The sequence below is a fragment of the Fundulus heteroclitus genome, chromosome 3 (genome assembly GCF_011125445.2).
Source record: "Fundulus heteroclitus isolate FHET01 chromosome 3, MU-UCD_Fhet_4.1, whole genome shotgun sequence".
Classification (NCBI taxonomy): Eukaryota; Metazoa; Chordata; class Actinopteri; order Cyprinodontiformes; family Fundulidae; genus Fundulus; species Fundulus heteroclitus.
In genome coordinates, this window is record NC_046363.1 from 45878532 (window position 1) to 45905982 (window position 27451).

At 46.6% G+C, this 27451-nt stretch overlaps 1 protein-coding gene across 7 annotated transcripts; it reads left to right on the forward strand.

The window, feature by feature from the left end:
• Positions 1 to 1812: 1812 nt before the first annotated feature.
• adam15 (ADAM metallopeptidase domain 15) lies at positions 1813 to 27184 on the forward strand. 7 transcript variants are annotated; one of them, XM_036135571.1, is made up of 25 exons: positions 1813 to 2379; positions 3474 to 3565; positions 9108 to 9184; positions 9272 to 9350; positions 9437 to 9513; positions 12482 to 12671; positions 12805 to 12870; positions 12964 to 13035; positions 13118 to 13287; positions 13655 to 13739; positions 13821 to 13969; positions 15543 to 15720; positions 16565 to 16657; positions 16739 to 16934; positions 17097 to 17205; positions 17300 to 17489; positions 17838 to 17915; positions 19226 to 19337; positions 19409 to 19562; positions 20638 to 20746; positions 22103 to 22171; positions 23227 to 23295; positions 23992 to 24057; positions 24796 to 24962; positions 26638 to 27184. In XM_036135571.1, the coding sequence occupies exons 1-25, from the start codon at positions 2241 to 2243 to the stop codon at positions 26699 to 26701; spliced, it is 2850 nt and encodes a 949-aa protein (XP_035991464.1). In that variant the 5' UTR covers positions 1813 to 2240; the 3' UTR covers positions 26702 to 27184. The 7 variants fall into 7 exon arrangements, with proteins under 7 accessions (XP_035991464.1, XP_035991465.1, XP_035991467.1 ...); XM_036135572.1 differs by lacking the exon at positions 23992 to 24057; XM_036135574.1 differs by lacking the exon at positions 22103 to 22171.
• Positions 27185 to 27451: the final 267 nt, after the last annotated feature.

Here is a 27451-nt window from a genome sequence, read left to right on the forward strand (position 1 = left end):
CCACCACCATGTTTCACTGTAAGATGCTGTGTTCAGGGTGTTCTGAGCAGAGCGTTTCTTGCAGTGGTCTTGGTTCGGCGTGGTTGCAGCTGAGCCTCAGTGTTTCCGTTCTCAGATGAAGGGACTGAACATTTCTCCATGGGATGCACACCATGGACCATCTTTCTTCCTCTTGACATTTGTGGACTGCTTTTTGTCAAACCCCAACAAATACATGGATGAATAATTTTGCGCAGCACCATAACTCGTTTAAACGGCTGAAACCAAGAAGCTCCTGATGGAACATCTCAGAGGTCTGCAGACACCTTCTACATGCAGCCCTTTGTTTCATCGTATGGGGGGATTAGCCCTGCAGGTACATCTGAGCGCTGCACGTGCTGATCCTCTGCAGCACGTGCAGCGCTCGCTGCATTCAGGCCTTCAATCTGACCTGTGCACAACACCTAACTGACTCTGGATCAGATTCTTCCCCTGAACCTCCTCTGACCTCAGCGACCGCTAATCCCCCTGAAAGCACGAACTATCCTGCTGGCAGCCGGCCCCTCGTTGGACCATTACCTTCAATCTGACTCCAGACCTGCAGAAACTGAGCGGTGCTTGGTTCAGCTGAAGCCCCACGGAGCGGCCCGGCTTTCAGGGACGGACCACCTCGATGCAGCTTGTTCTCATCGCCTCAGGTTGAGCGCTCGCCCTAATCTGTGATCTGTAATCCCTGCAGCTCTGATTCACAGCAGCGACACGCTGAGGGAGCTGAAGGCAAGGAATTATTCAGCAAAACTACCATACTTTAAAAACATTCAGGTTGATTTACACTAACCAGCAGTGTGGATAATATATATATATATATATATATATATATATATATATATATATATATATATATATATATATATATATTGTTTTCTGAACAAAGACACACTGATCAGTTTACAGTCTTCAGAAAAGGTTTCACGTTCAAATCAAACACAATTTATAAAACATCTAAACATTTATTTTTTATGACATTAAGGGCGTATATTCTATTATGAGTGAACTTCCTCTCTCGTTTTCTCCCAAAACCCAAAAATTCAGAACCATCTTGGAGCAGATCTTAGGTTCTCCTCATGGATCCACGCTCTCCAACATGGAGAAGTTGAGGTTTGTGTTCTCTGGTGGGTGTGTCTGTGCGGTGCTACCAATACGCAACTTTTTATAAGCACAACAGGCGTTTAAATACTGCATCCTGCTGGTTTTTCAAAATAAAACCACAAACGCGACCTTTGTATTAATTATGCTCTAGATTTAAATCAAATTAACTAGAATAATATGTGAAGTCTTAGTTTTACATGATAAACTAATGAAAATACACCTTCATGCTCAAATAAAAAAAAAAAAAAACAATACAACCAGACGGATAAAAGAGAAAAGGGTTCTTGAAACAGAACTCTGCAGAAACCCAGCAGAACCTCCTCCAGTGCAGAACCTGCAGGCTAATCTTCCTGTTGGTTCCTGTTGAAACGGCGAGAATCACGTCTTCTGAATATTATTTTGGCTTTTGTTCATATTCACACACTAAGTAATATGCTATATTGTTCATGCTGGAAACCACCAGATCTTTTATTGCATAATGTTAAGTTTAATAAAGTTGCCATTTTTAATAACAACAGTGATATAATCTGTGGTGTTTAATCCGTCCATCATTACAGAAGCAGATTAAAACCATTTGAACGCGTCTCAAATCAACTGCAGGTCGTAAAGTAGCTGTTCGTCTTATTTTGAAAGGTTGGCAGTTGTGTTTCCGGTGTGTTGTGTGTAACTTCACGCAGCGGAATGACGTCATCGTTAGCTCTCCGGTATAAACACGGGTGGTCCGGCGTCCTCCCCGCTGTGAGCCTCCCTCAGCCGCTTTACCTCGGACGGAGCGGAGTCCAGTGGGTCCGGACGGAACCAGGAGACCGAACCCGAGCCGGTCCCGCCGGTTCTTTCCACAGTTCCTCCTGTTAGAGCAGTTTTACCGGAAACCACGCAGTTAAGAAGCAGGGCGGGAGTCCCGCCGCATTAGCGGCACCGATTAACGGTCCCGTCAGCAGCCCGACTTCTGACCCGCTGGTTCCGGTTTATCTGCCGCTCACCGGGGACGGAGCCGCCATGGAAACTCGGTGGAGCCTTTCCCGGAGCTCCGTGAGGTAACCGGAGCGGGACCGGAGAGCCTCACAGCGGGCGGCGGCAACCTGTTGCCGGTTCCCGGTGACGCAGAGAGGATGCGCGGCTCCGCCGGACCGCCGCTGCCGCTGGTTCTGCTGCTGCTGGGCGGCCGTGCGGCGTTCACGGTCTGCAGGTCCCTGAACGCACCGCAGGATGCAGCGGTCCTGCCTGCGGAGGTGGAGGATGTTCTGACGGGTAGGGCTGACCGGAAAGTTCGGCTAATTCTGGGTTTACCGGACAGAACCACCGGAAGTCACTGCAGAATCAGAATAAAACCTTTATTTTATTTTATTTTTTATCTACATTTTTAACTCTTAATTTGTCCGAGGCGCTAATTTAAATAAAATAAACATGACATCACTTAAAGGTTTAGAAAAAAACTAAATGAGTTTAAGCTTTGATTAAATGTTATTAATATTTATTGTTTTATATGTTAAGTTAAATAAATTAGAGGATTATTGAGAGTGATGCATTCCTAGTGTTCTGTTCTGTTATTTCTGCTGGTTGTGGGTTCCAGTTCTGGACTTTAGGCCCAGTTCTGATCGCTATTGTTGGTTCTGGTTCCGCTCATCTCACTCTGTGGGGTCCAGACTTTAGCCGTCTGGGCCGGTACCGGGTTCTGCTGGATGGACCTCAGAAAACCCAGTGGACCAGAACCAGTAGGTCCTGGCGACCCGGATCATCACCGACTCTGGTTCTGATCTCCAGAAGAAACAAAAACTGAAGCAAAGGTCCGGTTCTGTTCCTCCTCCGCCCAGATGAGATGGTTCTGATGGTTCTGTTCCTCCTCCGCCCAGATGAGATGGTTCTGATGGTACTCTTGGTCCAGGTTCTCAGTCCAGCTGCACCTTTGCCCGCCACACTTTTTCCTTCCACTCAATTTTCCATTAGTCCATCAGTTCTTGGATCCAGAACTCTGTGAGCGACGAGCCTGTTCTTGTGGACCGGGTCGGCGCCTGCCTGCCGGACCTCAGTCCAGTCAGCAGTCCGGCGCGTTTCTGGTTGTAATATTTCCATTTTTGGAGAAGTTCTAGATGTTTCTGTGCTGTGAGCCAGAACCCAGTGAGTCACCAGGAATAAAAGCCTGAACTGGACCTCTGCCCAGAACCAGAACTTTAGTTCCTGTAACGAAGCAAACCTTTCCTTGATGTTCTGATGGATCGTTCCGTCTCCTTCTGTCAGAAATGGGAGACGATCCGAACATTTGAAGCAGAACCAGAACCCTGTGTGTTAGGTACCGGCCCGGTTGGGCCCAGTAGAGAGCTGAAATGTGTCTCTGTGTCTTTAAGGCGGGGACCGACCCAGACGTCCCGTCCTGGAGGAGACCCGTCCCTTCATCCTGGTGGACGGCCAGAGACGGAGCGTGGCCCAAGCTGTGCAGGTCAGGGCGGCGCCGGGCTGGGCGGTACCAGGTTCTGCTGGCCGGGTTGGACCTGCTTTAACTTGCTGCGTAATGACTTCCTGTTCTCTCATGTTTCCATCAGACGTGTCCATTAGCGCCTCAGACCAGAACCCTTTGGACTTTCAGAACCAGCTGCACAGACGGACTCCAGTTAATTTACCAAAACTAAAATCTTTATCAGTTTATCCTCTCTTCACTTCCTCAGATCTTTGAACCATGATTTATTTTATCAGACACTTTAAACCGTTAACTTCCTGACCGTCAAAATAAAAGCAGATCAGTTCCCCCTCTGTTACCGACCCGACGCTGGTTCTGAACACAATCAGATGGATCCAAACAGGATTTAAACGGTGCGAGTGGCGTGCTTTAGTTGATACTGCCATGCGGATTGGGTCAGAACTGCTCCTGGTCCGGTCTGGTTTCATCAATGGATCATCAGAACCTTTAAGGCCAGATGGACTTAGTGGGTTCCTTAGGTTTTTTTTTTTTAGTCCTTTAGGACCGTTTGGATCAGTTCTGTTAGAATGGGTCTAAGCCGGCCCAGTCGACAGGAACCAACATCAAAGATGGTGTATGAACAAGACGTCTCACTTCGACATAAACTTTGAGTGTCTCTCTGGAGCGTTTTCACTTCAAATGCGTCTATTTACTCATATAATAAGGTAGCATTGCTAAAACTTTATTGGTCGTTGACAAACGTGACGTTCTTCACGCAGAAACAACAAAAGTTCTGCTAGAGGTCCGGTCCGTAGCGCTGAGCAGAAACGGACTGCTGTGCATTTCTAAAACAACCTGCAAACCTTTTTATTACTAAATATGATTTAAATTTCCAAGCCTTGTCAGGATAAAGTTAAAACTACGTGAATCTGTTTTTCTGTAATAACTTATTATTCATATCATTGAAATTTAAAGTGCTTTACACAGAAAAAAAAGAAAAACAAAAACCTTTCTGCTTCAAATAGTGTCGTATAGAAAGGAAACAAAATAAATGCTTAATTTTTCTTAATATAATATTACATTTTATTTCACACATAGTGTTCCCATGTTCAAAAATAGGGTTAAAATCTAAAGGCATTCATGTTTAGTTCCAGCAACATTCATCCCAACAGTCAGACAGAAGAACAGTTCTTATGAACGTTTAACCACTCAGGGTGTTCCTGGGTTCTAACCGGAGGTTTAGGTCGGTTCTGACGGACCTCTGTCCCCGTCTGGATGTTTCAGGACTGAAGCGATAATCAGAGGAAGTTACGGCCGAGGTGAGAAACCAGGAGGACGATCAGTCCTGGAAGCTCCGGGTTTGGCAGAGCCGGCTTTATTCTGGAGAACCGGGCCCTCTGCATTGTTCTGCGGGGCGTTTGGGTTTCCTCCCGGTCCGCAGACGGGCCGCACAGACGGACCGCAGAGACGGGCGGCTGTCGGCAGGAAGGAAGCGGAGCGCGGCGCGTTTTCACCGGCAGCTGACATCTGAGCGCAGCAGGACGGCCACTTCCTGTGCAGCTGACAGAAACGCTGAGGTCATTTCCTGTCCAAACCCCCACCGCCCTGACTCCACCCTGCAGGGGGGGGGGGGGGGGGAACCTCCCAGCAGGGGTTCTGTTGGACTCACCAGAACCAGGAGGTGTAGCTCTGGAACCCAGAGAACATCAGCCGGGGTGGGAACATTTTCTTCTATTGCAACAATCAGAGGTTAAAGCTGCTGAAGACGGAACGGACCGAACCTGAAGTTCTTCTGGGTTCTGGACGTTGGTCCCTCTGAGCAGAACCAGGAGGTCCACCAGGGAGATGTTTCTGCGTCCAGAAGCATCTTCATCACCCGGTGAAGACGAAGGAGCACGGTTACTTTTCTACGTGTCTGGAAAGTGTCAGGAAGCCGTCTCTAAGGAGAACCGCGGTTAGAACCACGATCCACACCTGGAGAACCCATGGAACCGTGCAGAACCCGACCCGCCAGAATCACTCCAGGAGCTCCCAGAACATCTGAAGGTCTGCTGGCCTCACTGCTGAAGTTAAGGTCAGAGGTCAGGATGCAACAATAATAAAGGGAGACTGGGAGATGTTCTGCAGACTTTAGAACATGTTGCAGCGTTTGTTCTGAAGATGATCCAACAGTAATCGGGTCACTCAGCTTAATTCACCTTCTGTTACCAGAACCAGACCCTGTGAACGGTGCCAGACGGGGGTTTCCTCTGAGTCAGACCTCCCCCCCCCATCCTGCAGCACAAACATCCCACCCGGCTCGGTCCAAAGTACAGCCAGGGTGGGGAAAACAAACACGCCTGGGAGGGATAGCGGTTAAAGGAAAACTCCACCCAAAGGCTTCGGTTCTGATCAAAGGCTGGATCCTGGGCCGGGGAGGTTCTGGTGCTGCTCCGCTTCATCAGGAGTTCTGAACAGATCAGATAAAAATGGAGACGTGCTCCGTGACGGGAAACGGTTCCAGCTGTAACCTTTTCATCTTTCTGTTGGTTTCTCTGGAGTTTCTCCCTGAAGCTCCGTCCATCTGAGCAGGTCCAAAGAACTCCTGCAGAACCTCCACAAAACGTTTAAAGACGACGGCTCCTTGGTTTTACTGATCTAGATGCTTCACATTTAATAAGAAAACTAAACGTCTGCCTCACAGACCGGATGAATTTATAGACCTTTAAGTCCAGGTATCCTTCTGTCCACTTTATGAGTTTATTCTATATGGACCTTCAGTCTAGGCCTGTTATGATAAATCGTTCCAGAAATTACTGCCACAAACAACAATATCACCGCTTGGAGACCATTTTCAACTAATAAAGACATAATAAAGTTGTACATCATGTTTTAATATGGAGTTTAAATGACATGTCTTGGTCAAAAACAACACCAAGATTTTTACTTTATTACCAGAGGCCAAGTTAATGCCATCCAGATTAAGTGATTGATTAAGAAGTTTATTTTTTGAGGACTCTGGCCCAAAGATTAAAACTTCGGTCTTGTCAGAATTTAAATGCAGGAAATTTAAAGTCATCCAGCTTTTGATGTCATCAAGACATGACTGCAGTCGAAGTAACTGATTGGATTCATCAGGATTTATGGATAAATATAGCTGAGTGTCATCAGCATAACAGTGGAAATTAATCCCATGCTGTCTGATAATTTTGCCGATGGGAAGCATATATATAGTAAATAGAATTGGTCCAAGGACTGAACCCTGTGGTACTCCACAGGTGACCCTAGAGTTTGAGGAAGATTTATTATTAACATGAACCAACTGGAATCTGTCCGACAGATAAGATTTAAACCAGCCTAATGCTTTCCCCTTAATCCCTACAGTATGCTCAAATCAGTAGACAGTGTTGTTAAAACAAATTATTAATCCTAGAGGTTAATCACAAAATTTAAAGAAAAGAAAATGACAAATTATCCTAAAAATGCAACTTGGTGCAGTTCTGCCTCAATCAAAATCACTTTGTTCAGGTGCTGCTATTTATCTGAATATTTTAGATTTTTTATTTACAAGTCAGAATGAAATCAAACTGAAATAAAATAGAAGTAATGGGACTATTTTCAAAATGTAAGGAGTAGAAAGTACAGATATTGCTTGAAAATTGCTAAAAAATAATCACTCCACTAAAGTAAAAACAGCCAAAAACTTGACAGCTCTGGATAAAACTACAACACCCATGATGCTGTGCAGCAAACCGTGAACCTGGGAACAAATGTTGCTCTTAACACTGGCTTCTTCTTGGTCCTTTGAAATTTTATTTAACTCACTAACATGTAGAAATATTGATGTTCATTTAATAACGGAGGAAAGTTGTTTGGACTTTAATTTAAATCCTAACATTTTTTTAAATTAAAGTCATTGGAAGTTGCAGAAAATCGGCCAAAAATTCTCATTTTTAACCATAAAATAAAGTTTTATATAATATTATTATTATTATTATTATTATTATTATTATTATTATTATTATTATTATTATTATATAATTCATAGGAAAACATTGATAAATAGATGCATTTAATTCAGTATTATCAGGCAAACATCAGTTCACCATGTTTTTGATTATTTCCTTTTCTATTGTTACAAGTTAATGTAAGCTTTATTGATCTCACATTGGAGTGCAGGACTTTATAGCAGTAATGCTAACAGGAACTAAAAGTAAAAACATATAATTCTCCGCTGTTTGTAGTATTAAAGCACCAGACCCTGCTCCAGCACTTTGAGGCCTTCAGCAGGAAGTCTGCAGGGCGCTGAGTGCAACTCTGACTCCTTCACTTCCTGCAGGGCTGAGAGGAGAAAGTCAGGAAGTGTCTCCTCTTCAAGGAGCGGCAGCATTAAGACAGGAAGGCCCTCTGATTGGCTCACGGATGCATTCAGCCACATCCTGAATGAGGAAGCGACGTTTTTACTACTTAAACTTTGCGCTTCCCTCCTCAGTGCCTCATATTTTCCCTCCCAGCAGCCAGACTCACGTTGCCCTTGAATCTGGTCTGGATCTGCGGTTCTTCCGGCTTTCAGAGGGCGGGGCTTGGTTAGGGTCAGAGTTCAGACCTTTTCCTGGCCGGTCGTCACTGTGAGCCAGCAGCAACACTCTTCAGTGTAGAAGTAGAGAGACGGAGGAAGCCTGCAGAGAGGAAGCAGCGTTTCCTTCAGTCTGCGGAAACACGAGGAGTTTAACGTTAAAAGTTTTTGATAAAATCTTTTAATATATAAACGTTTAATGCAGAGACGGTTTCCTGGGAAATAAATGTTCTATCGGTGCGGCTGGGATGACTCTGATTTACAGACATTTTTCTGGACCTGTTTCTGTGCCCAGTGTCCGGCGCTCTCACTGAGCTTCAGTAACTAAAACTAATTAATTATTGAGTTCTGGTGTGAATCCATAAACCTAAAAACCAAACGCTGGACCCTCTGTGACGGATGGGTGGATGACCACGGTAACCCGCGGCGTCATGCAGCTCTGACTTAAAGGTCCATCGGTTCATTTTCAGCTTATCCAGAGAGTTCTGTAGGAAAAAAGGCTTTTAGTTGTTTTTTGTTCTGATGCTGAAGTCGGACCAGCGGTACCAGTAGGTCAGAGCTTCATAAACCATCTGATCTCTACAGGAACCTTCACGACTCCTTTATTGATCCGGCCCGCTAACATGAACACAATTAAATTTAATATATTAAATTTGAATTTATTTAAATGTAATATATTTACACATCAAATATCATTTTAATTAACTTTACAATAAAGTCTGTTTAATCCAGTCATTCATGTTTGAGGCGATTACAATAAGATCCTAGTCAGAAAATAATAGTTTATTATTCAGATGGTTTAAAGGTGTTAAAAAGTGAGAAACCTCCATCAGAACCAGAACCAGGCCCAGAACGGGGCCTTAGAGCAGAGACACAGGAACGGGTCCAGGAGCAGCTCCTTTGGTTCTGATCCGGTTTCAGGTCAGAATACTGAGACCGGGCCCGCTGGATCGTAGCCGATCTTTGGGACAAGAACCCGTGAGGTTCTGGTTCTGACCCGTGAGTCAGCGGTTGTTCCTGTGTTCTCAGGACGGTCACCCGGACCGGCTGGAGGCCGGGCTGGAGGTGGGAGGACGGCTCCTCCTGTTGGACCTGGAGAAGAACCGGTGAGTCCCAGCAGCACCTTCACACCCAGCAGAACTCTGGCCCGGCCCGTTTGGACCCGACTTAAACCGCCTGTTCTTCCTCTGCAGCGACCTGCTGCCCAGACCTCCCAACATCTTCTTCTACCTCCCCAACGGAACCGGAGTGTCCGCTCCAGCCGACCCAGTGGTGAGTCCGCCAACGCACCGCGGCCCGTCAGAACCGCTCCGTTGGGTTTTCCAGCTGTGACCGGCGCCGCTGTCTGTCGTCTGCAGGCTCACTGCTATTATCACGGCAGCGTCAGAGGGTTCCCGCAGTCCAGAACCGCGCTGAGCACCTGCTCCGGACTCCGGTCAGTAACTTCTGACCCGGTCAGTAACCTGGGGTTCTGTTGGGTCCGTCAGGTAGAACCTGTTTCCGTGGTTCCTACACGGTTCTGAAGGAGTAAATGTCGGGTTCATGTTTTAGCTGTTTCCAGGTTTGATAGGAGGAACAACAGGTTCTGTAGGTGGAGAACAGGAAACGGTTCCGTTTGTCCTCCACATGGAGTCCAACACGGAGTTCTGACCGTCTTAGTTTCTCCGTCCTGAGACCGCTGGACGGGTCGAGCTCCAATCACAGCCGTCTAAACCCACCCGGACCTCCAGCTGATCATTATGGGATTTAGTTAGAGGCCAGAGGTGAACCGGGGAGCCTGGAAGGGACCAGAGGATGGAGACGGGAGGAGAGAGGTTACCAGGAGATGGTCATGGATGTGAAAGTCATCCTGTCCTCTTCCTGTCCTCCTCCTGTGCCCAGGAGGAGGACAGGAGGAGGACAGGATGAGGACAGGAGGAGGACAGGAAGAGGACAGGAAGAGGACAGGAGGAGGACAGGAGGAGAGGTGGCAGCAGAGAGAAATCAGTGGAGGCTGATGAAGGGCTGCAGCTCCTCAGGGCGAGCGGGGAGGTCCGGTCAGGGAGAGATAATCCTGGAGTCGGTGCCAGAGGAAGATTATTGACCGTTTTATAAAGGCGATAACAACGAGGCCTTTGTTGTTGAGCTGAGCCACTTTCAGGTGCTGTGATTGGCCGACAGGACCGAGGAAGTAGACGCTGATTGGACAGATTCCCACATGGTTTATTGTGACAGAATCAGCAGGAAGGGACGGCGAGGTTAATTTATCAGAACGACCAGAACTTCTGCGGCGCCGGCAAAGAAAGCGTCCCAGAGGTCCAGACGGGTTTAGACGTGCAGATCTGAGCTGAAACAAGTGAAGAAAGGAGAATATTGCTTAGTATGCAATATCTTTGCCCGTCTCCTCAGAAAGTGAAAGTCATATATTAGATGTCATCACATAGTGATAATTTATACATGATGGGGATCAAAGACCCAATAAATTCTGGTTTACCGCCAAGGAAACAGGTGCCGTAGTTTTCAGACCATAAGGCGCACTAAATATTCTGCCCAGGTGTGTAACATCTCTCCTCCACGTCCACAGCTCTCTATCGTCTCTGTGGGAGGACAGAGTAGCTGGACTACACTGCCCTGTTTCTACTATAAGGCCAAAATAAACTTTATATTAAATTAACTTACTAGATTTATTGCTGCTAGCGCGTTCTCCAGGCACTTCTAGTTTAGACATTACAGTCAGGCAGTCTGTAGACAGCTCAGGGGTCCTCAGGTTGTGACTCAGAGTACCGTAATGCTCCTAATATCCATTTAGCGGAGCGGCTAACCAAAGTCATATTTACACATTTAACAGATTTTTGACGTATTGTACCTCATAAAATCAGCCAGTAAGAACAACGGTGATCATTTATAAGGTGGATTATCAATTTATGAGAAGATTTAAGGATTTGAAGTTCACCTTATAGTCCGAAAAATACGGTATTAAATATGATTTAATGTTCCTAATAAAAAAGTAACAGTGGTCATATTTGGAGTTGTTTTAAGCAAAGGTCCAAAAAGCTCTGATTGGGTTTATTCTGACAGTAAAAGTGATTTTAAAGATATTTAAACCTTTAAAAGTAATTAATAATAAACCTGAATCATTCATTCAGCCTCTCACAGTCAGACTGATCCAGTTCTGCTGGCCGGGCTGTAAAATCACCCCCACCAGCCCGGTTCTGCTGGGTTCTGACCCAAACACGGACCGACGGGTCGCTGAAGGTTTCTCTGGTCAGCAGCTTCTGAATCTGAAGGGTGGATCGGTTTGAACGTTCGGGTCGGTCCAGAACCCAGAATCTACGCCTGCAGGTGTTCCTGGGCTGTTGGCGGTGAAAAGGAACCGTGACCCGGTTCAACTGATCCGATTAATCCCAGGAACCTCTGACCTGCTGCAGGATTACAGGATCTGTGAGCTTCTCAGGACGCTGCACAGAGAAATCTCTGCTGGCGGTTTAGAGGCTTCACGGCCCGGCCCAGAACGGCCCGGCTCGGTCCGATTAGCTGGAAACGCACAATGGTTCTCAGAACATCTCAGCAGAACCAGAACCTTCAGCGCACTGGAACGCTTTGCTCTAAAACAGGCGAGACACGCTGGATGGTTCTGCACCTTAGGGTCCAAACCTTTTCTGTTCTGTCCCGATCCAACAGAACCGGGTCGTCTTTGTCCCAGAACGGCACAGTCCAGCTGTACCCTCGAGGTTTCAGAACCAGAACCAGAACCTGCAGGTTAAATAGAACAGTAGAAACAGCTGAGCAGAACCAGAACCAGAACTGTGCTCCAGGAAATGGGAGAAGAGAACAAGACTTAAATAAATAGAAATAAAACCATGAAACTAAAATCTTAATAAATTCTGTTGAACCCAGTAAATCTGCTGAGTGGTCGTCCCAGCTTGTTCAGAACCAGCAGTCGGGTCACAGCTGGTTCTAAAACATCCGGTCCAACATTTAGGGACCGAGACGCTGAAAAGTCCTGATTTAAAGCAGGAGCTTCTCTCCGCGGTGCCGGACGACCCGGACCGGACTCGTGGCCGGGTTCTGTCAGAACCGGATGACCGGACCAGAACACGGAGGAGAGGTTCAGATTAAAAAGAGAACTTTAAGCTGATTAAACACCAACTCCTCCTGCCTCCAAGTGCAGGAATGGAGGCATTTAAATAAAGAGGATGAGAGAAAACATGAAGCCTCCTTCCTCCTCCTGCTGGTTTAATCTCCTCAGCTCCATCATGAAGTTCTGATTTCTGAATCGATGCCTTTCCTCCTGCAGGTTTATTCTCCTCAGATCCATCATGAAGTTCTGATTTCTGAATCGATGCCTTTCCTCCTGCTGGTTTAATCTCCTCAGATCCATCATGAAGTTCTGATTTCCTGAATCGATGCCTTTCCTCCTGCAGGGGAATCATCCTCCTGAACTCCTCGCTGAGCTTCGAGCTGCAGCCGCAGGACGAGCAGCGCCTCCATCACACGGACGCCGTTCACCTGCTGTTCTCTACCCGCCCTCTGGGGGGCGCCGCCACCGCAGGCTGCGGCGTGTCGCACACGTCCGCCCCCCCACCTGTCTCCAACCGGACCCACTCAGGGCGGGTGAGGCGGTTTGTCTGAGTCTCTTTAGTCTTTCCTTTAAATCGAAGCAGGAAGGAACTGATTTCTGAGGGAAACCTTCATGCAGAGATCTGTGCCTCCGGTTCTGTTTGACCCGGTTGGGTTCTCTCTGCAGGCGAAGAGAGACATCCTGTCTGAGACCAAATACGTGGAGCTGGTGTTGGTGGCCGACCACCAGGAGGTCAGTGCAGAACCCGTTCAGAACCGTTCAGAACTCTGTCCCTCAGTGGGCCGGGGCAGATGTTCTGATCCGGTTCCTTTGTTTCCCTCACAGTTCCTGAACTACCAGAGGAACAACAAGACCATCATCTACCGCCTGCTGGACGTGGCCAACCAGGTGGACTGGGTGAGCCCCCCCCCCCCCACACCTGTCGGTCCGTATCGACCCGCCTCCGCAGTCCAACAGAACCGCCTTCCGTCTGTTTCAGTTCTACCGGCCGCTGAACGTGAGGGTGGCGCTGACCGGCATGGAGGTGTGGAGCGACCGCGACAAGATCCGCGTGGAGAAGAGCGCCACCGACACCCTCAACAACTTCCTGGAGTGGAGGACCAATGAGCTGCTGCCGCGCCTTCGCCATGACAACGCCCAGCTCATCATGTAAGCGCTCGCCAAAATAAAAGCTCCAGCTTACTGGAAGGTGGTGTGGATCTCCAGGAGGCCTCCAGACCTTCTCATTGTTCTGCGTTGTTGTTTTATCTCGGTGAGACGGACTGCAGGTTTATGGCCGGCTGCCTGAAATCCCTTCACCGTTGTGGGTCAGAACCACCCGGGTCCAGTTCTGGAGCTGTTATGCTGCTCCAAAATAAAATGTTGCCCAATAAAAGCAAATAAAAGCAGGAACTGACTGAAATTACGTGAATCTTTAGACAGCAGCAAAAGCCCAAAGAGAAGCTGTGACAGAACTCCAGAACGTCTAGAGGTTCAGATCAGAACCGGTTCTGATGGTTCCGTTTGACCCGAACAGGGGCGAGTCTTTTGACGGCACCACCGTGGGGATGGCGTCCCAGGCGTCCATGTGCTCCAGGGACAGATCCGGAGGCGTCAACGTGGTGAGTCGGCTCCTCTGACCTCTGACCTCCACCGGGTCTGCCTTTGCTCTGCAGGTGTTCTGTAAACCGTCTCTCCCTCAGGATCACCTGGTCAGCGTTCTGGGCGTGGCCTCCACCGTCGCCCACGAGCTCGGCCACAACCTGGGGATGAGGCACGACACGGCCGAACGCCGCTGCTCCTGCGAAAACGAGCCGCGCCTGGGAGGATGCATCATGGAGCCGTCAACCGGGTCAGGATCCGAGCTTTTAGCAGCTAGGAAGAAGTCAGGGCAGTCAAAAGTAGCCGCTCTATAGTCTATAGCAGCTCCTGCCGCCGCCTACTTTTCCCCGATTATACATCCCAAAAATCAGCTTAGCATCTGTCTCCACTGAGATCAACAGTAACGAGTGATTGGGTTCCTTGTTCCAACCGAAATCCTACTTTTCTGATCAAAACACAGACCGGTGTTATGCCGAAAAGTGCAATAAAACCGAGAGAGCCGACGTGAGTTTTGAAACTGCAAAGCTTTTTAAGCGAAGATAAAACATTCACAGCACACAGCACCGCGTTCACAGACCAGTGTGATGCATTCACGAGCGTCAGAAAGCTATGGTGCATTCAGGAGCATGGGACATTTCAAACTTACAAGGAAAGAGGCATAAAACGGAATAGAACTTAACTCATACAGTAATGTATTTATCCAGAAACAGCGTGGGCTTTCTTACAATACTGAATGCTCTATAATTGTATTTCTGATATTTTTTGATTGTGCACATCTGTTAGCTTTTTATTCTGAAAAAAATCTATAAAATTACATATAATATAATATTACAGCAGCAAATTATCAAAGTTTTTCAGGGGATGCATTTTGTGTTCGTCTCTAGAATCCTCGCCGATGATATTATATCATGTGTGTGATGAGTGCAAGTGAAATTAAACTGAGATAAGAGATTTCGAAAGAGCGATATGACTGAAATAAATTCAACATGTAAATTCAATTTCAAATTCCAACCCTTTATTTTTATCATAAAAATTCGACTTGGTTCGTGAAGAAATGTTACGATCGTTTTTAGAACAGAACTATGAATAATAATAAGAAGAAGATGACTAGACCTCACCTAATCTGAACTGTTTTATGTGGTGCTAGTAATTCAAATTAAACTAATTTTATGCAAATGGAGATTACCTTACCTTGTTAAAACATGATGATAACATCATGTGAAAAAATTATGTTTTAAGAATTATAAAAAAAACAAAGGTTGTTTTTGAAGAATTGATCATTCACTTATTTTTTTGCCTTTTATTCAATTTAAAACATGCACTCTGACTCTATTGTTTAAATAATTACCTGTCTTGAAAGCTTCCAAAATACATCAGGGAGAGTCTATTTTTCAAAATTCTCCCCTCCGGGGCTCGGGCGCCGGCATAACTGCACCCTCCTACTTGATAGTGTGTGGCCTGCTACTGTAAAAAAGTTTGACTGCCCTGAGAAGTTCTGCAGAACCTTCTGCATAGCCTGTTCTCCTCTGCAGGTCCTCTAGTTTTGCTAGTATCATGGGGATGAGTTCTCGTTTAAAATGAAAAATGAAGCATCCTCACCCTGAAACAGTCCGGCTGATAGGAAGCAGCATAACAGGTGAAAAAGAGGTCAAGGTCATATGAAACCTTTGAAACCTTCAGAAAGCTTTGAAAACAACCAGTCTGGTTCTTTCTAAGCAGATTCTTAGTCGGTCCATGAGTATAAAACCTGTCATTGGTTAACAGGATTAAACTGTCTGATCTCTCTGTGTTGTGGCTCACCTGTGCACCCCCCCCCCCTTCAGGTTCATGCCCGGTCAGCAGTTCAGCAGCTGCAGCGCCACAGATCTGTCCGTCAGTCTGCTGCATGGCGGCGGCATGTGTTTGTTCAACGTGCCGCAGCCCGACCGCCTGCTGGGAGGACCTCGCTGTGGAAACCTGTACGTGGAGAAAGGAGAGCAGTGTGACTGCGGCCTGCTGGAGGTACTCACCTGTCCACCTTAAATACTCACCTGTCCACCATAAATGCTCACCTGGCCACCGTACATACTCACCTGTCCACCATAAATGCTCACGTGTCCATCATAATGCTCACCTGTCCACCGTAAATACTCACCTGTCCACCGTAAATACTCACCTGTCCACCTTAAATACTCACCTGTCCACCTTAAATACTCACCTGGCCACCTTAAACACTCACCTGTCCACCTTAAATACTCACCTGTCCACCTTAAATACTCACCTGTCCACCGTAAATACTCACCTGTCCACCTTAAATACTCGCCTGTCCACCGTAAATACTCACCTGTCCACCTTAAATACTCACCTGGCTACCTTAAATACTCACCTGTCCACCTTAAATACTCACCTGGCCACCGTAAATACTCACCTGGCCACCTTAAATACTCACCTGTCGACCGTAAATACTCACCTGTCGACCGTAAATACTCGCCTGTCCACCGTAAATACTCGCCTGTTCACCTTAAATACTCACCTGTCCACCGTAAATACTCACCTGTCCACCTTAAATACTCACCTGTCCACCGTAAATACTCACCTGTCCACCGTAAATATTCACCTATCCACCGTAAATACTCACCTGTCCACCTTAAATACTCACCTGTCCTCCTTAGCCACTCACCTGTCCGCCTCAGACTCTCACCTGTCTTCCTTAGCCACTCACCTGTCCACGCTGAGTGGTTCTGCTCACCTGTGCTGGTCAGTTTGTTCCTGCTGCTCCTCTGAACTCATTATTCTCTCAGCAGCCTAAATGCTCCTCATGTCTCTGTTCTTCCTGTTGATGTTTTGCTGCGCTCTGATTGGTCAGGAGTGTGATGACCCGTGCTGTAATGCCTCCACCTGTCAGCTGGTTCCTGGAGCTCAGTGCTCCTCAGACGGTATCTGCTGTGAGGACTGTAAGGTCAGACAGGCTCAGTGTCTACCCATAAGACCCGGCAGCGTCCATCAGAGCCTCACCTCCTCTTCCTCTTCTTGGGTTCAGCTGCGTGCGGCGGGCTCGGTGTGTCGTGAGCCGCTCGGAGAGTGCGACCTGGCCGAGTACTGCACAGGCTCCTCCCCTTACTGCCCCCCCAACGTCTTCCTGCAGAACGGAGAGGCCTGCCAGAACGGCGCCTCCTACTGCTACGGGGGAGTATGCGCCGACATGGACAGCCAGTGCCAGATGCTGTGGGGAGCCAGTAAGAAACTCCGCTTAAAACATTTATTTCTGCACGTCGTTTAATCTGATCTCTGGCAGTTAGAAACCTGAACAGGTTCACACCGAACTCAAACCGGTTTATGTTGAGTTCATACTGGTTCACATGCGTTAGCAGCCTCTGAAACCGGTTTGCTGTGTCCAGATGCCAGCAGCGCTCCGGCTGTCTGCTTCTCATCAGTCAACAAACAGGGAAACAAATATGGAAACTGTGGTCAGCTGACCAACGGCTCCTACGTCCCCTGTGCAAACTCGTGAGTAAACAAACGTGCTTCGCTCGGCCTACAAATCCCATGATGCCTCAGTGGTCCAGGTTTTAGCTCACTCTCATCCCTCTTGCTGCTTCAGAGACGTTCTCTGCGGCAGGATCCAGTGTCAGGGCGGGACAGAGCGCCCCCTGCTGGGCAGCATCGCCCAGATCCTCACCGTCCGCTTCAACAACAGCGACCTGGTCTGCAGAGGGACCTTCTTCCACCTGGACGACGACGTGTCCGACCCGGCCACCGTGGCCCAGGGAACCGCCTGCGGACCCGGCAAGGTGAGACGGGCAAAAAGAAACTATCGGACAGAGACGCTCCCCGACTCAGCATTTTATACTCCACATGGAAATGGCTTTGTGGACTCAGAGGGCAGAGGTTAGCTCTGATTGGCCGAGGCTGCGGAGGTTAGCTCTGAGCAGTTAAATCACATCAGATCATGTTTTCTTTGTCTCAGGTTCAGTCAAACTGAAGTTTTTATATTAAGACCAAACAATAAAAAATTAATGATTCTAATAATTCCTAAAAATGATAATAATTTTAAGTAAAAGCGATGAAGCTGCAGTTTGTGGTCTAGATGCTGTGAATTTTTGTTTCACGTTTAATTCTTCCTCTGTTTGTCTCTGCAGGCGTGTTTAAACCAGAAATGTCAGGACGTGTCCGCGTTCGGCGTGGACGAATGTCGCAGGAAGTGCAGCGGTCACGGGGTGAGGTTTTCCTAAAATAACAATTAGACTCGTTTAAAGTCACTGTAGAAACACACCTGCTGTGTCAGTTTAATTTTAATGTTATTGTTCAAACGTCTGTTCTTTATCTGGATCTGAGATTCTCCAATGAACGAAAAACCTGCTGCTGCTGTTTTTATTTAGACTCACTAAAAACTTCCAGACCCTCCCTCAGGGTTCCCGCGGATCCTTAAAAAGTCGTAAAAGGCATTGAATTCTGTAATATAAAACTAAGGCCTTAATTGGCATTAAAATGTCTTAAATAAGTCTTTCTTAAGTCTTAAAATTGTTACCAGGTCATAATTAGGATTTTGATTTTGTAATCCTTACCAAACAGAAAAATAATTGACACAATTAGATATTTTTTTTAATTTACCGGACGGCACAATGTCACCATTATTGGTTCCGTCCCGATAGCGGAACCAATAAAAACTGTTGCGGCCGAACCATAGCTGCGAAAAAGAGTTGGCACTGCTTATGTTGTGGTTTTTAAAACTGATTATAGTTTATTTTAGTAGGGAACAAAACAGTTTGTGAATTCAGTTCAGTAGTTGTTAAAAATATATCTGTTATTTGTGTGTTTTTTATGTTTAGCTTTCTTCCTATATGGAATGGTTTTCAAAATTTTAAACATGTCTACTGGGCCAGAAAGTAATGTTTTATGTTAAAATCAACATTTGGGTAAAGTTGTCGCAACTAGGTTTATCTTGTTTATCGTGAAGTTGGTTTTAACTTTTTATTTCAAGTGGCATTAAAAAGTCTTAAAAAGTCTTGAATTTAACTTGCCTTATGCTGTAGGAACCCTGCTCCCTCTGCTTACCAGGCCCTTAGGAAATTAATGCAGCTATATCAAATATTATAAATATATTCACACTTTGTTGTATTATTTAGAATAATATTTCTATATTTTGACACGTCTTTATTATTTAGCATTTTTCACATTTTGCTTTTTCACCATATATTTTGTTTAGTATAAAATATAGAAAGATCTGCATAATTTACATAATTATGTAAATTTGTTTTTATTGTTACTATTATCATAATTATTTAGTAATAAAGCAGCGAGTCAGTCAGAAACTCTGGAGAACCTGTGATGAAGACCTCATAAAATTACTGGGGAGTCTGGAGTGAAATGAGTTCTGGTTCTGGAGCTTTTGGACCGTAGAATAAATCAGGATTTAAAATAATCATTTAAACGGTTCTGATGTAATTCTTCACGCCCGGCTCCTGGGTCAGGTGAGGTTTCTGGAGTAACCGGGTGGTTCTGACTTTCTGCTGGTTTTGTGTCTCAGGTGTGCAACAGCAACAAGAACTGCCACTGCGAGCCGGGCTGGGCGCCGCCGGACTGCCGCTACTCGGGTCGTGGAGGCAGCGTGGACAGCGGACCGGCCAGAACCGCTGCAGGTGCTTCAACCATCAGAACCGCGTCGTCTCCTCTCTGCTTCTGCCTCTAACCGTCACGTTTCTGCGCTTAGATTCTGATCCGGTGCGGGTCGCCCTGCTGGTCATATTCTTCTTCATCCTGCCCGTGGTCCTCCTCTTCCTCGCTCTCCGCTTCCCTCGTTTCCGTCGGACCCTCTGCTGCCTTGGACCGAACAGCCCGTTCCACAAGGCCCGGCACCAGAACCGGTAACGCTGACGCACAGAGGCCGGATCAGTGACAGCAGCTTTAAACCGGCTTCTGCACATACTTCTAACTCTTTTCTTACCCATAATGCAGTGTGACTGACTGTGAGATGTGGGGTTTGGAGTTTGAACCTGCCCACGTCTCCAGGTACTGCTGGACCTGCTGGGTTCTGGTCTGTAGTCGGTCCTGTAGACTCAGAGAGGTGAAGTCACTAAGTGGTCACACGGAGCGGTTCTGATCCGTCAGTATCTTACCAGCAGCTTTCCATCCCCACGTTATGGGCTTCAGGTTTAGTCTTGACGTGTTGGAAGATTACCCAGCATGCAACTGCAAGGCTTGTTTTGAGCTCAGCGAAGATTTACAGAGAACAATCGTACATTTACTCAAGACGTCTGCAGGTTCCAGGACCAACAGTCCAATCAGCAGCTCTGATTAACCAGAACTAGTTGGGTTTTAGATGCTAATAAATGAAAGATTAGTTATTTGGGTTGTACATGCAACACGTGTGTGGGAAGCACTGACCTCATCCATGATAAAAATGAAAGGACTGTGTTTTAAAAGCTGGGTCCAGTTTAAAGGAACGACTTTGGGTCATGTATCCGACCAGAATGATGCCTGAAGCCGGTGGATGGACACAGAAAGCTTGTGTGTGTGTGGAGGTAACATACTGACTGCTCAGAAGGTCCCGCTGCAACCTTCAGGCGACGCCTCCACCTCCCTGACCGTCGCTCAGAAATCATCAACCTGCTGCAAAAACACTTAAAGCTGCACCGGCACAGATTTCAGGCCAACAGGGAGGGTCAGAACAGAGAGCTTTCTGGGTAATGAAGTCCTTTTGTGCAGCTTTAAGTTTATCCAGACAGTTGAGCCGTCTTTCCCCGTCTGTAGTCAGACACTTGGTGTGTTGTGACGTGCTGCAGCCGTAAAACCCAAACGGGCTCAGCAGAACCGTCTGCTGATGCTCCAGAACCGTCTGCTGATGCTCCAGAACCGTCTGCTGATGCTCCAGAACCGTCTGCTGATGCTCCAGAACCGTCTGCTGATGCTCCGGCTCATTAAACCCTACGCTCTGTCCAGGACGCCGGTGACGGAGCGAGTGGACGGCAGGAACGGGGAGCAGGCCCGACCCCTCAGATACCACTTGAACCCGCAGTCCGACATCCCGCTGGCTTCGTCCCAGAAAGAGGTAACCATGACAACAGAACCGGGCCGGCCGATAGAGAAACGTTTGGAGGCGCTCCTGCATCAGGAGGAACGTGGCAGAGCTTCAGGTGTTTGAAATGAGACTCGGGCCGTTTGCTCTCCACCTGTCTGTGTGTGAGGGACCCAGTCCATCAGAGACACGCCCTCACACGTTCTTCATGATGTGGTTTATCATGGCTCCATAGTTTAACCCAGGGCTGGACGATAAATCAGTAACAATGTATATCGAGCGATAGGAAAAAAAAGGTCAATAAAAAGTTCAGTAGAATAAGTTTTCCTTCGTATTGCATTCTAGCATGTAGGTTAATATTACATCATTACGTCCTACCAGCCAATCACAACGCAGACCCAGGAACCAAGCTCCGCCCCCTTCAGGGAGGTCATAGAGCACACGTTCTTTTTCTTTTTTTAAAAACGTACAGTTTTGGTTAAATGTTGGTTGAATAAAGGGTTGAGTTTGAATTCACTAGATAAATGTTTAGGATTAGTTGATTAGTTGATTTCTATTTTATCGATGTGTTTCTTTTATATCGTCCAGCTCTAGTTTAACCCCAGCAGAACGCCGGTGGTACCGGTTTACTCCAGCAGGTGGCGTAGTTGTGGGTGGGGCTGTTACACAGGCCGGTGGTTCTCTCTGCTTTCAGCTCTGCTTCAGGTTCTATCTCAGGTGTTCTCTACAGCGGCGGACACAGGTGGGTCGGCAGAACCGGCGTTTTGTCCTCTGGGCTGAGGAACGTTAGCTTTCCGCAGCGCTAGAACCTCCTGCTGGATTCAGACGTGTTCTCAGAGCAGGAGACGGCCGCCGCCACCAAGCCCACTGCATCCTGGGTCCCTTCAGAGCCCCCCCCCCCCCCCCCCCCCTTCCATCCTCCATTCATCTTCAAACTCCATCCTGGTTCCCATTTAACGACAAACTCATGACATTAATTAACCTCATTTCAGGTTTTATCCATGTTCTGTTCATGTGTTCATCCATCAGTGAACGCCCCGGCTGTCTGACCCTGGCTTCTCTTTAGGAAATAAATATATTAACGGTAAACCAGGAACATGTTTATGTGGTAATGTTGCAGTTTTGACCCTCCAGACCAGCCTTTAGCTGCTGCGTAATGTTTTAAGCGGCTCAAACGGTTGGCTGGAAACCACATCATGTTTGGAGCAGCCGGCGCCTCGCAGATGGAGGAAGTGAAACAAACTGCTCTGATTGGTCAGATTTCTGTCTCCGGCATGTTGGAGGAAGTGAAACACGACAACTTCAGCAGCGTCTGCTTTGCTTCCTGTTTTTTCTCCATTAACACGCCTGCTGCTGTTTGCCTCTGCTTCCTGTCTTCTTTCCAATCAGGTTCATGACAGACCTGCTCCTCCCACTAAGCCCCTCCCCCCTGACCCCGCCCTAACACCCCCGCAGCAGGTAACTGAACACCTGGCCTCGTCGGTGTGTGTCTGTGCTTCCTGCTGGGTCTGTAGCTGTTGTGCTTCTGCGTTAGTCGTCGTCTGGGTGCGGCCGTGTGTGATGTGTGCTCGTCTCCATCGTTCACGTCAACATGTGGGATTCTCTCTGAAAACGCCAACAGCACACAAAAAACTCCAACAACTGCACATGTTTTTACATATTAAGACTAAAGTCTAATTTTAGTCTAGCTTAAGAAAAGCAGATTATTATTTTATTTCACCTGCATCCATCTGTTGGCTTGGTTTCCCTCCATCTTAAAAACAAATATCATCAATATGTCTGAAATCAGGTTTTATGGCTCTTTTTACTCCCATTGGACCAGAACCTATAGAACTGGACCGGCTCTGGTCTCCACTGGGTCAGCCTGGTTTCATTAGTTTCACTCAGATTATCTTTGATTTAAATTGACAGGAACACCATCCATCCACGTTTTTACAGCAGAATAAAAATAGTTTTATTTTATTGACTGAGTCGGTGCTTCAGTAGAAGGTTTCTGGGCTTCATGAAGACGTTTCATCTCTCATCCAAAAGACGTCTTCAGCTGTGAGCAGTGACCCTGAATGGTTCGTTAACAGGCTGACTTGGTAACGAGCGGTGAGCTCACACCGGCGCTAAATGAACAAACTGAGCTGATTGGCCAGTCAGGGGGTCTCTGTCTGGGTCGCTGTCGCCTGGTAACCCAAAGGTGTCCCTAACGAGGCCAGGTGAGCTGCCTGAAAGCCGTCTGGGGGAACAGGTGAGGGCTGCGGTTGGACAGGTGAGACGTGAGGCCGCTGACGCAGCAGGAGTCCTGATGCTTTTATTTTAGGCCTCAGGACCAGCGCCTCCTGCAGGAGCAGCAGAATTAGTCAGGGAGGGTTTAATTCTCAGAGAACTTTGCAGAATGCAGAAACTTAAACAGGTTTTATTAGAACTTACCTGCAGATTTAATGATGAAGTCCATCAGGGTCGTCTCCTCCTCCTGAACTCTGACTCCTTCTTCTTCTTCTCTACTTTTATTTCTGCTGCTTCAGTTGGTTAAAGCGCGACCAGCTGCCCCCACCAAGCCTCTGCCCCCTGACCCCCCCACCCCCAGCAACCAGGTAGGCTGACCGCTACCTGCGGCCCTCCTGTCCTGTCTGTGTCTCTGGTTCTGATCCGACACTTAAAGTTCTTTTGGCTGCTTTTTCATTCAGAATCATCAACATAACTTCATAAAGTGAGAATCAGCTGTTGGTTAAAATGCTGATTTCTATGAATTAGTTCTCTAACTTTATTACATTTCCTATTTTTTCTTTCTCTATTAATTAATTCACCTAATTTCTTTATTTCCAAGACATAGAAGCTTTTTATCAGAATTAATCCATGTAAAATGGAAATTTTTAAAATTTTCTTTTTAAAATCAAACAATTTAATTTAAGAGATCAATGGAAACAGAAAATACAGAATAAATGCAAAAGTAATGATTTACTTTCACAATCTTTAATTTTTCAGATGTTTAAGTATGTTAGCTTATTAATTAAAATGTTTTTGCTGTTTATTTTCTTTGCTTTTTGTCAAATCTCCAGATAATGTTCAGCTCTTCTTGTTCGGCTTCACGTTCAGAAACGTCTGAGTTTTATTTTAAACACTTGAATCTTTAGAGACTGACTGCTCCAGCCATGCGGTTCTGTCTCGGTTCTTCGGGTTCTGGACTGAACCCGGTTCTGTCTGCAGCCTGCAGCCTGTCGTCCTCTCTGTCCTTCCTCCTTTTACATCTTCATCTTCACCTTTCTTCTTTCTCCTCACTAACCTTTCAGCCACCGGTGAGTCGGCCAGCGCCGCCCAACAAGCCCCTCCCCCCCGACCCTGTCACACCTGCACAGGTACGCTGCATGCTGCTCGGCTGGTAGAGTGTAGGAGTCCTGCCTGATTGGCTGATTTGGTCATGTGATCATGATCGTGACGATCTGCTGATTTAACTGGTTGATCGATGAGCTGCTGGGTGTAAAGATCAGAGGTTCAGCATTCAACAGATGTGTTGAATCCTGAAATTTAAATTAGTTGTCTTGGTAAATTCTAGAGCTGCAGTAATTGGTTAATTAATTAGTGGCTAATTATTGAGTAAATCTGTAGTTTTTTTCTGTTAGAAATTATTTAGATCAGCGGTGTCCAAACTTTTCGGGCCAAAATTGTTAAATCGAAAGCGCCGCGGGGCCAAAAACTAAATAACATAACCAAAAATATGGTTACGCCCAACAAAATATGATCATTTTAAGAAAATCTATTAAACTGTATTTAGCCGACCGGCGCTGGTGGCTTTTTGCAGATAGAGTAAATCTATTATAGACAAGTTAAAATCTTACAATTCAATGTTTAATTGAATGTTCGGCACAAAACATTTGTCTTTTAGCAAGCACACTTTTTACATTCCCTTTAATTTCATAGTAAATTCTCAAATGCAGACTTTGGTGCATTAAAATCTGATTAGAATTAATTTAATAAAATAAGCCAAAGGAGGAAGGTTGGAGGGCCACAGAAAATCAGCAGAGGGGCCACAAAAGGCCCCCGGGCTGCACTTTGTCTCTCTCTGAATTTAACCCGTCAACCTTTTTTCTCTTTAGGTCTGCGTTCCACTCAAGCCTCTAGTCCCCAAAAAGCCCCGCCCTCCGGCTCCGCCCACCCTGCCGTACCTGCCGCCTCAGTCCGGCCTCCCCCCACAGACAGGCCACGCCTCCAGCACCAAGCCAGGCGCGCCTGCAGCCGTCGCACCTGCAGCCGGTCCCAACAGGTACGCCTGACTCACCTGGAAACCCTGGAGGAAAAGCTGCAAATAAATGCAGATTATTCAACTGTAAGTTTTCTTAGACTATTTCTGAGGATTCGTGGCAGTTTTAAGTTACTCAGATAAATATTGGTAAAATGAGGCACAGAGCCGCACCGTTTATCGCATAAAGTAGCTGCAGATGACCTGAAACTACTGAGACGTTTGTATTCAGGTCATCCTTAAATAGACCCTCAGGCTGCTCAGAACCCCCCCCCGTCGCTCTGCTACCCAGAACAGCTCTGCTAGCAAAGCGGGCTGATGTTTCCACTCACAGGCGTCAGACGGTTTTATCTCAGTCATCACCAGCGTGTTGCATGATGAGCGGCGTCCTGACAGGAAGCTGCACCTACCGCCTCGTTGCGTGATAGAGCGAGGGCTCAGAGTGCCAGCGGAAACCGAGAGTCACTCAGAGGCTGCAGGGAGACGTCAGGGCTGAGCGTTGATCTGAAGACCTGAAACATGGCCAGACGTGGAGCTGCTGATCCAGGCAGGACCTTCTGGAGGTGCTTCATGTTGGCATGAAGCTGGAAGCTTTCTGCTCTCACAGGAAAAAACGACCCCTTAAATCAGCAAAAACTAGTTTCATTTCAATCACTCTGTAGAATTCAGTTAAGCTGAAGAAATGTGAGGAAAATTCATTTATTCTGCTTGCAGAATGAATGCTCACAGGCGGAGACATGCAAAGCTGCTCCAATGTTATGGGGACTTTGGGAAGTGTGGACGTCCATCAGCTGTTTGCTTCATACCTGCACAGTTTGGGCTGATTGCAGAAAACCTCCAGGATAGAACTTTCCAAAAAAGTAAAAAAAAACAAAAAAAAAACAACTGGACTTTTTCTCGAAGTTTGAAGACGTTTCTCTTCCCGTCCAGAAAGTTTTCTCAATTCAAATGTCTGGACTAGTGTGGAGCTCAAGGCTTTATATTATTGCCCAAAAAGGCCTTGTTATGGTTTAGATAACATGCAAATTAAACTGAAACAGGTCCACCCCTTAGTGATGGGGAGTCGTTAAGGTCATCGTTGGTCTGGCAGACAGATGTTCTGATCACCTGCATGGAGGTGAGAACTGAGGTGATGATTGGCCGGAATTAATCCTATAGCTGTGTTATAAATTTTTGAGAGTTGAAACCTGAAGCCTCCTCCTCTGTTTAAGGTTGGTTTTTTCTCTTTTCACATAGATGGCTTCCTTCACACCCCTTTCAAACCATCTGTCTTCTTTGTCCAAAATGTGAACATGTTGGTCCTCAGAGAGTGTCCTTTGTCCTTAAGGTGTAGGTGGACAGCAGAGTCAGAGTGTCTGTGATCCTGACCTGGATGACTGAGAATCTTCACCAGCATGGAGAAGGATGAAAAACCCACCATGATGCATTTCCTTTGGTCAAAATAGTTTCTTTGTCCTGGAGGTTTACTGCTAATTAGCTGCAGACACAGCAGCTTAACTAAACTCTCAATGATCGAGGAATTCATCCTGACAACCCAACAGTAAACCATCTTTGGTTTTTACTGGTGTAAACACACAATTAAAGTAAATGGAGCTGCTAAAGTCTGCAGGAAATCTCTGACAGACCTTCAGGAAGTCTGAGGAAGGGTCAGAACTTTGACGCGGTCTGCGGTTCTAAACTAAAACTCCTGTGTTTGCAGACGGCCGCTCCGTCCGAGTCGACCGCCGGTTCCACCAAAGTTCGAGACGTCGCCCCCGCTCTGACCTCCGAGTGGCTGCAGGGAGGAGGAGGAAGAGGAGGAGGAGGAAGAGGATCAGCCCCGCTGACTGTAAATCAGTGCCTTGCTCAGCAGCATCTCTGCACAGATGATGCAAATATTTGGGATTTAAACCCGTAGCTGCTGCTGGTCGTCCTGTAGCGCCCCCTGCTGGCACCGTGGGATTTAGTGCCTTGCCCAGGGACACATTGGACAGAAACCCAAGTTCAGACTTTAGTGTTGGACTCTGCCTGGGAGCCGAGGAACCGTCGGCACGTTTATCTGGACCGGAACCGCCAGCGTTCCCTTAACTCCCGGTTAAAACGGCGGAACCATGTCATTAAGTTTCTGGGTCGAAGGAGAAATTTTCAACATTCAGAAAGATTCAATGTTCATGTTTTATAAAATAAATAAATAAATCTGCTGATTTGACAGAAAAATCTTTAGTCAAGTCCTTCAGGAATAAATTATCCAACACTGATGAACTCCAGTTATTCTTCTTCTTCTTCTAGTGTTTTTTGTGGTTTTTATACAAAGTTTGGGAATTTTAATAAAACATGACCTGCATATCTCAGCCGTCAGAACCATCATTCAGTCTAATCATCTGGTCCTGGTTTATATAATTACCAAATTTGTACCTTAAGTTCTACTTTAGTTCTGAGTCTCTATTTAGAGGGATTGTGATTTAATAAAATAGTAAAATAAATAATCAGTGGTGTTATTTGGTGTGAAAGAGCTGAGCAGCTCTGGGTTAAAG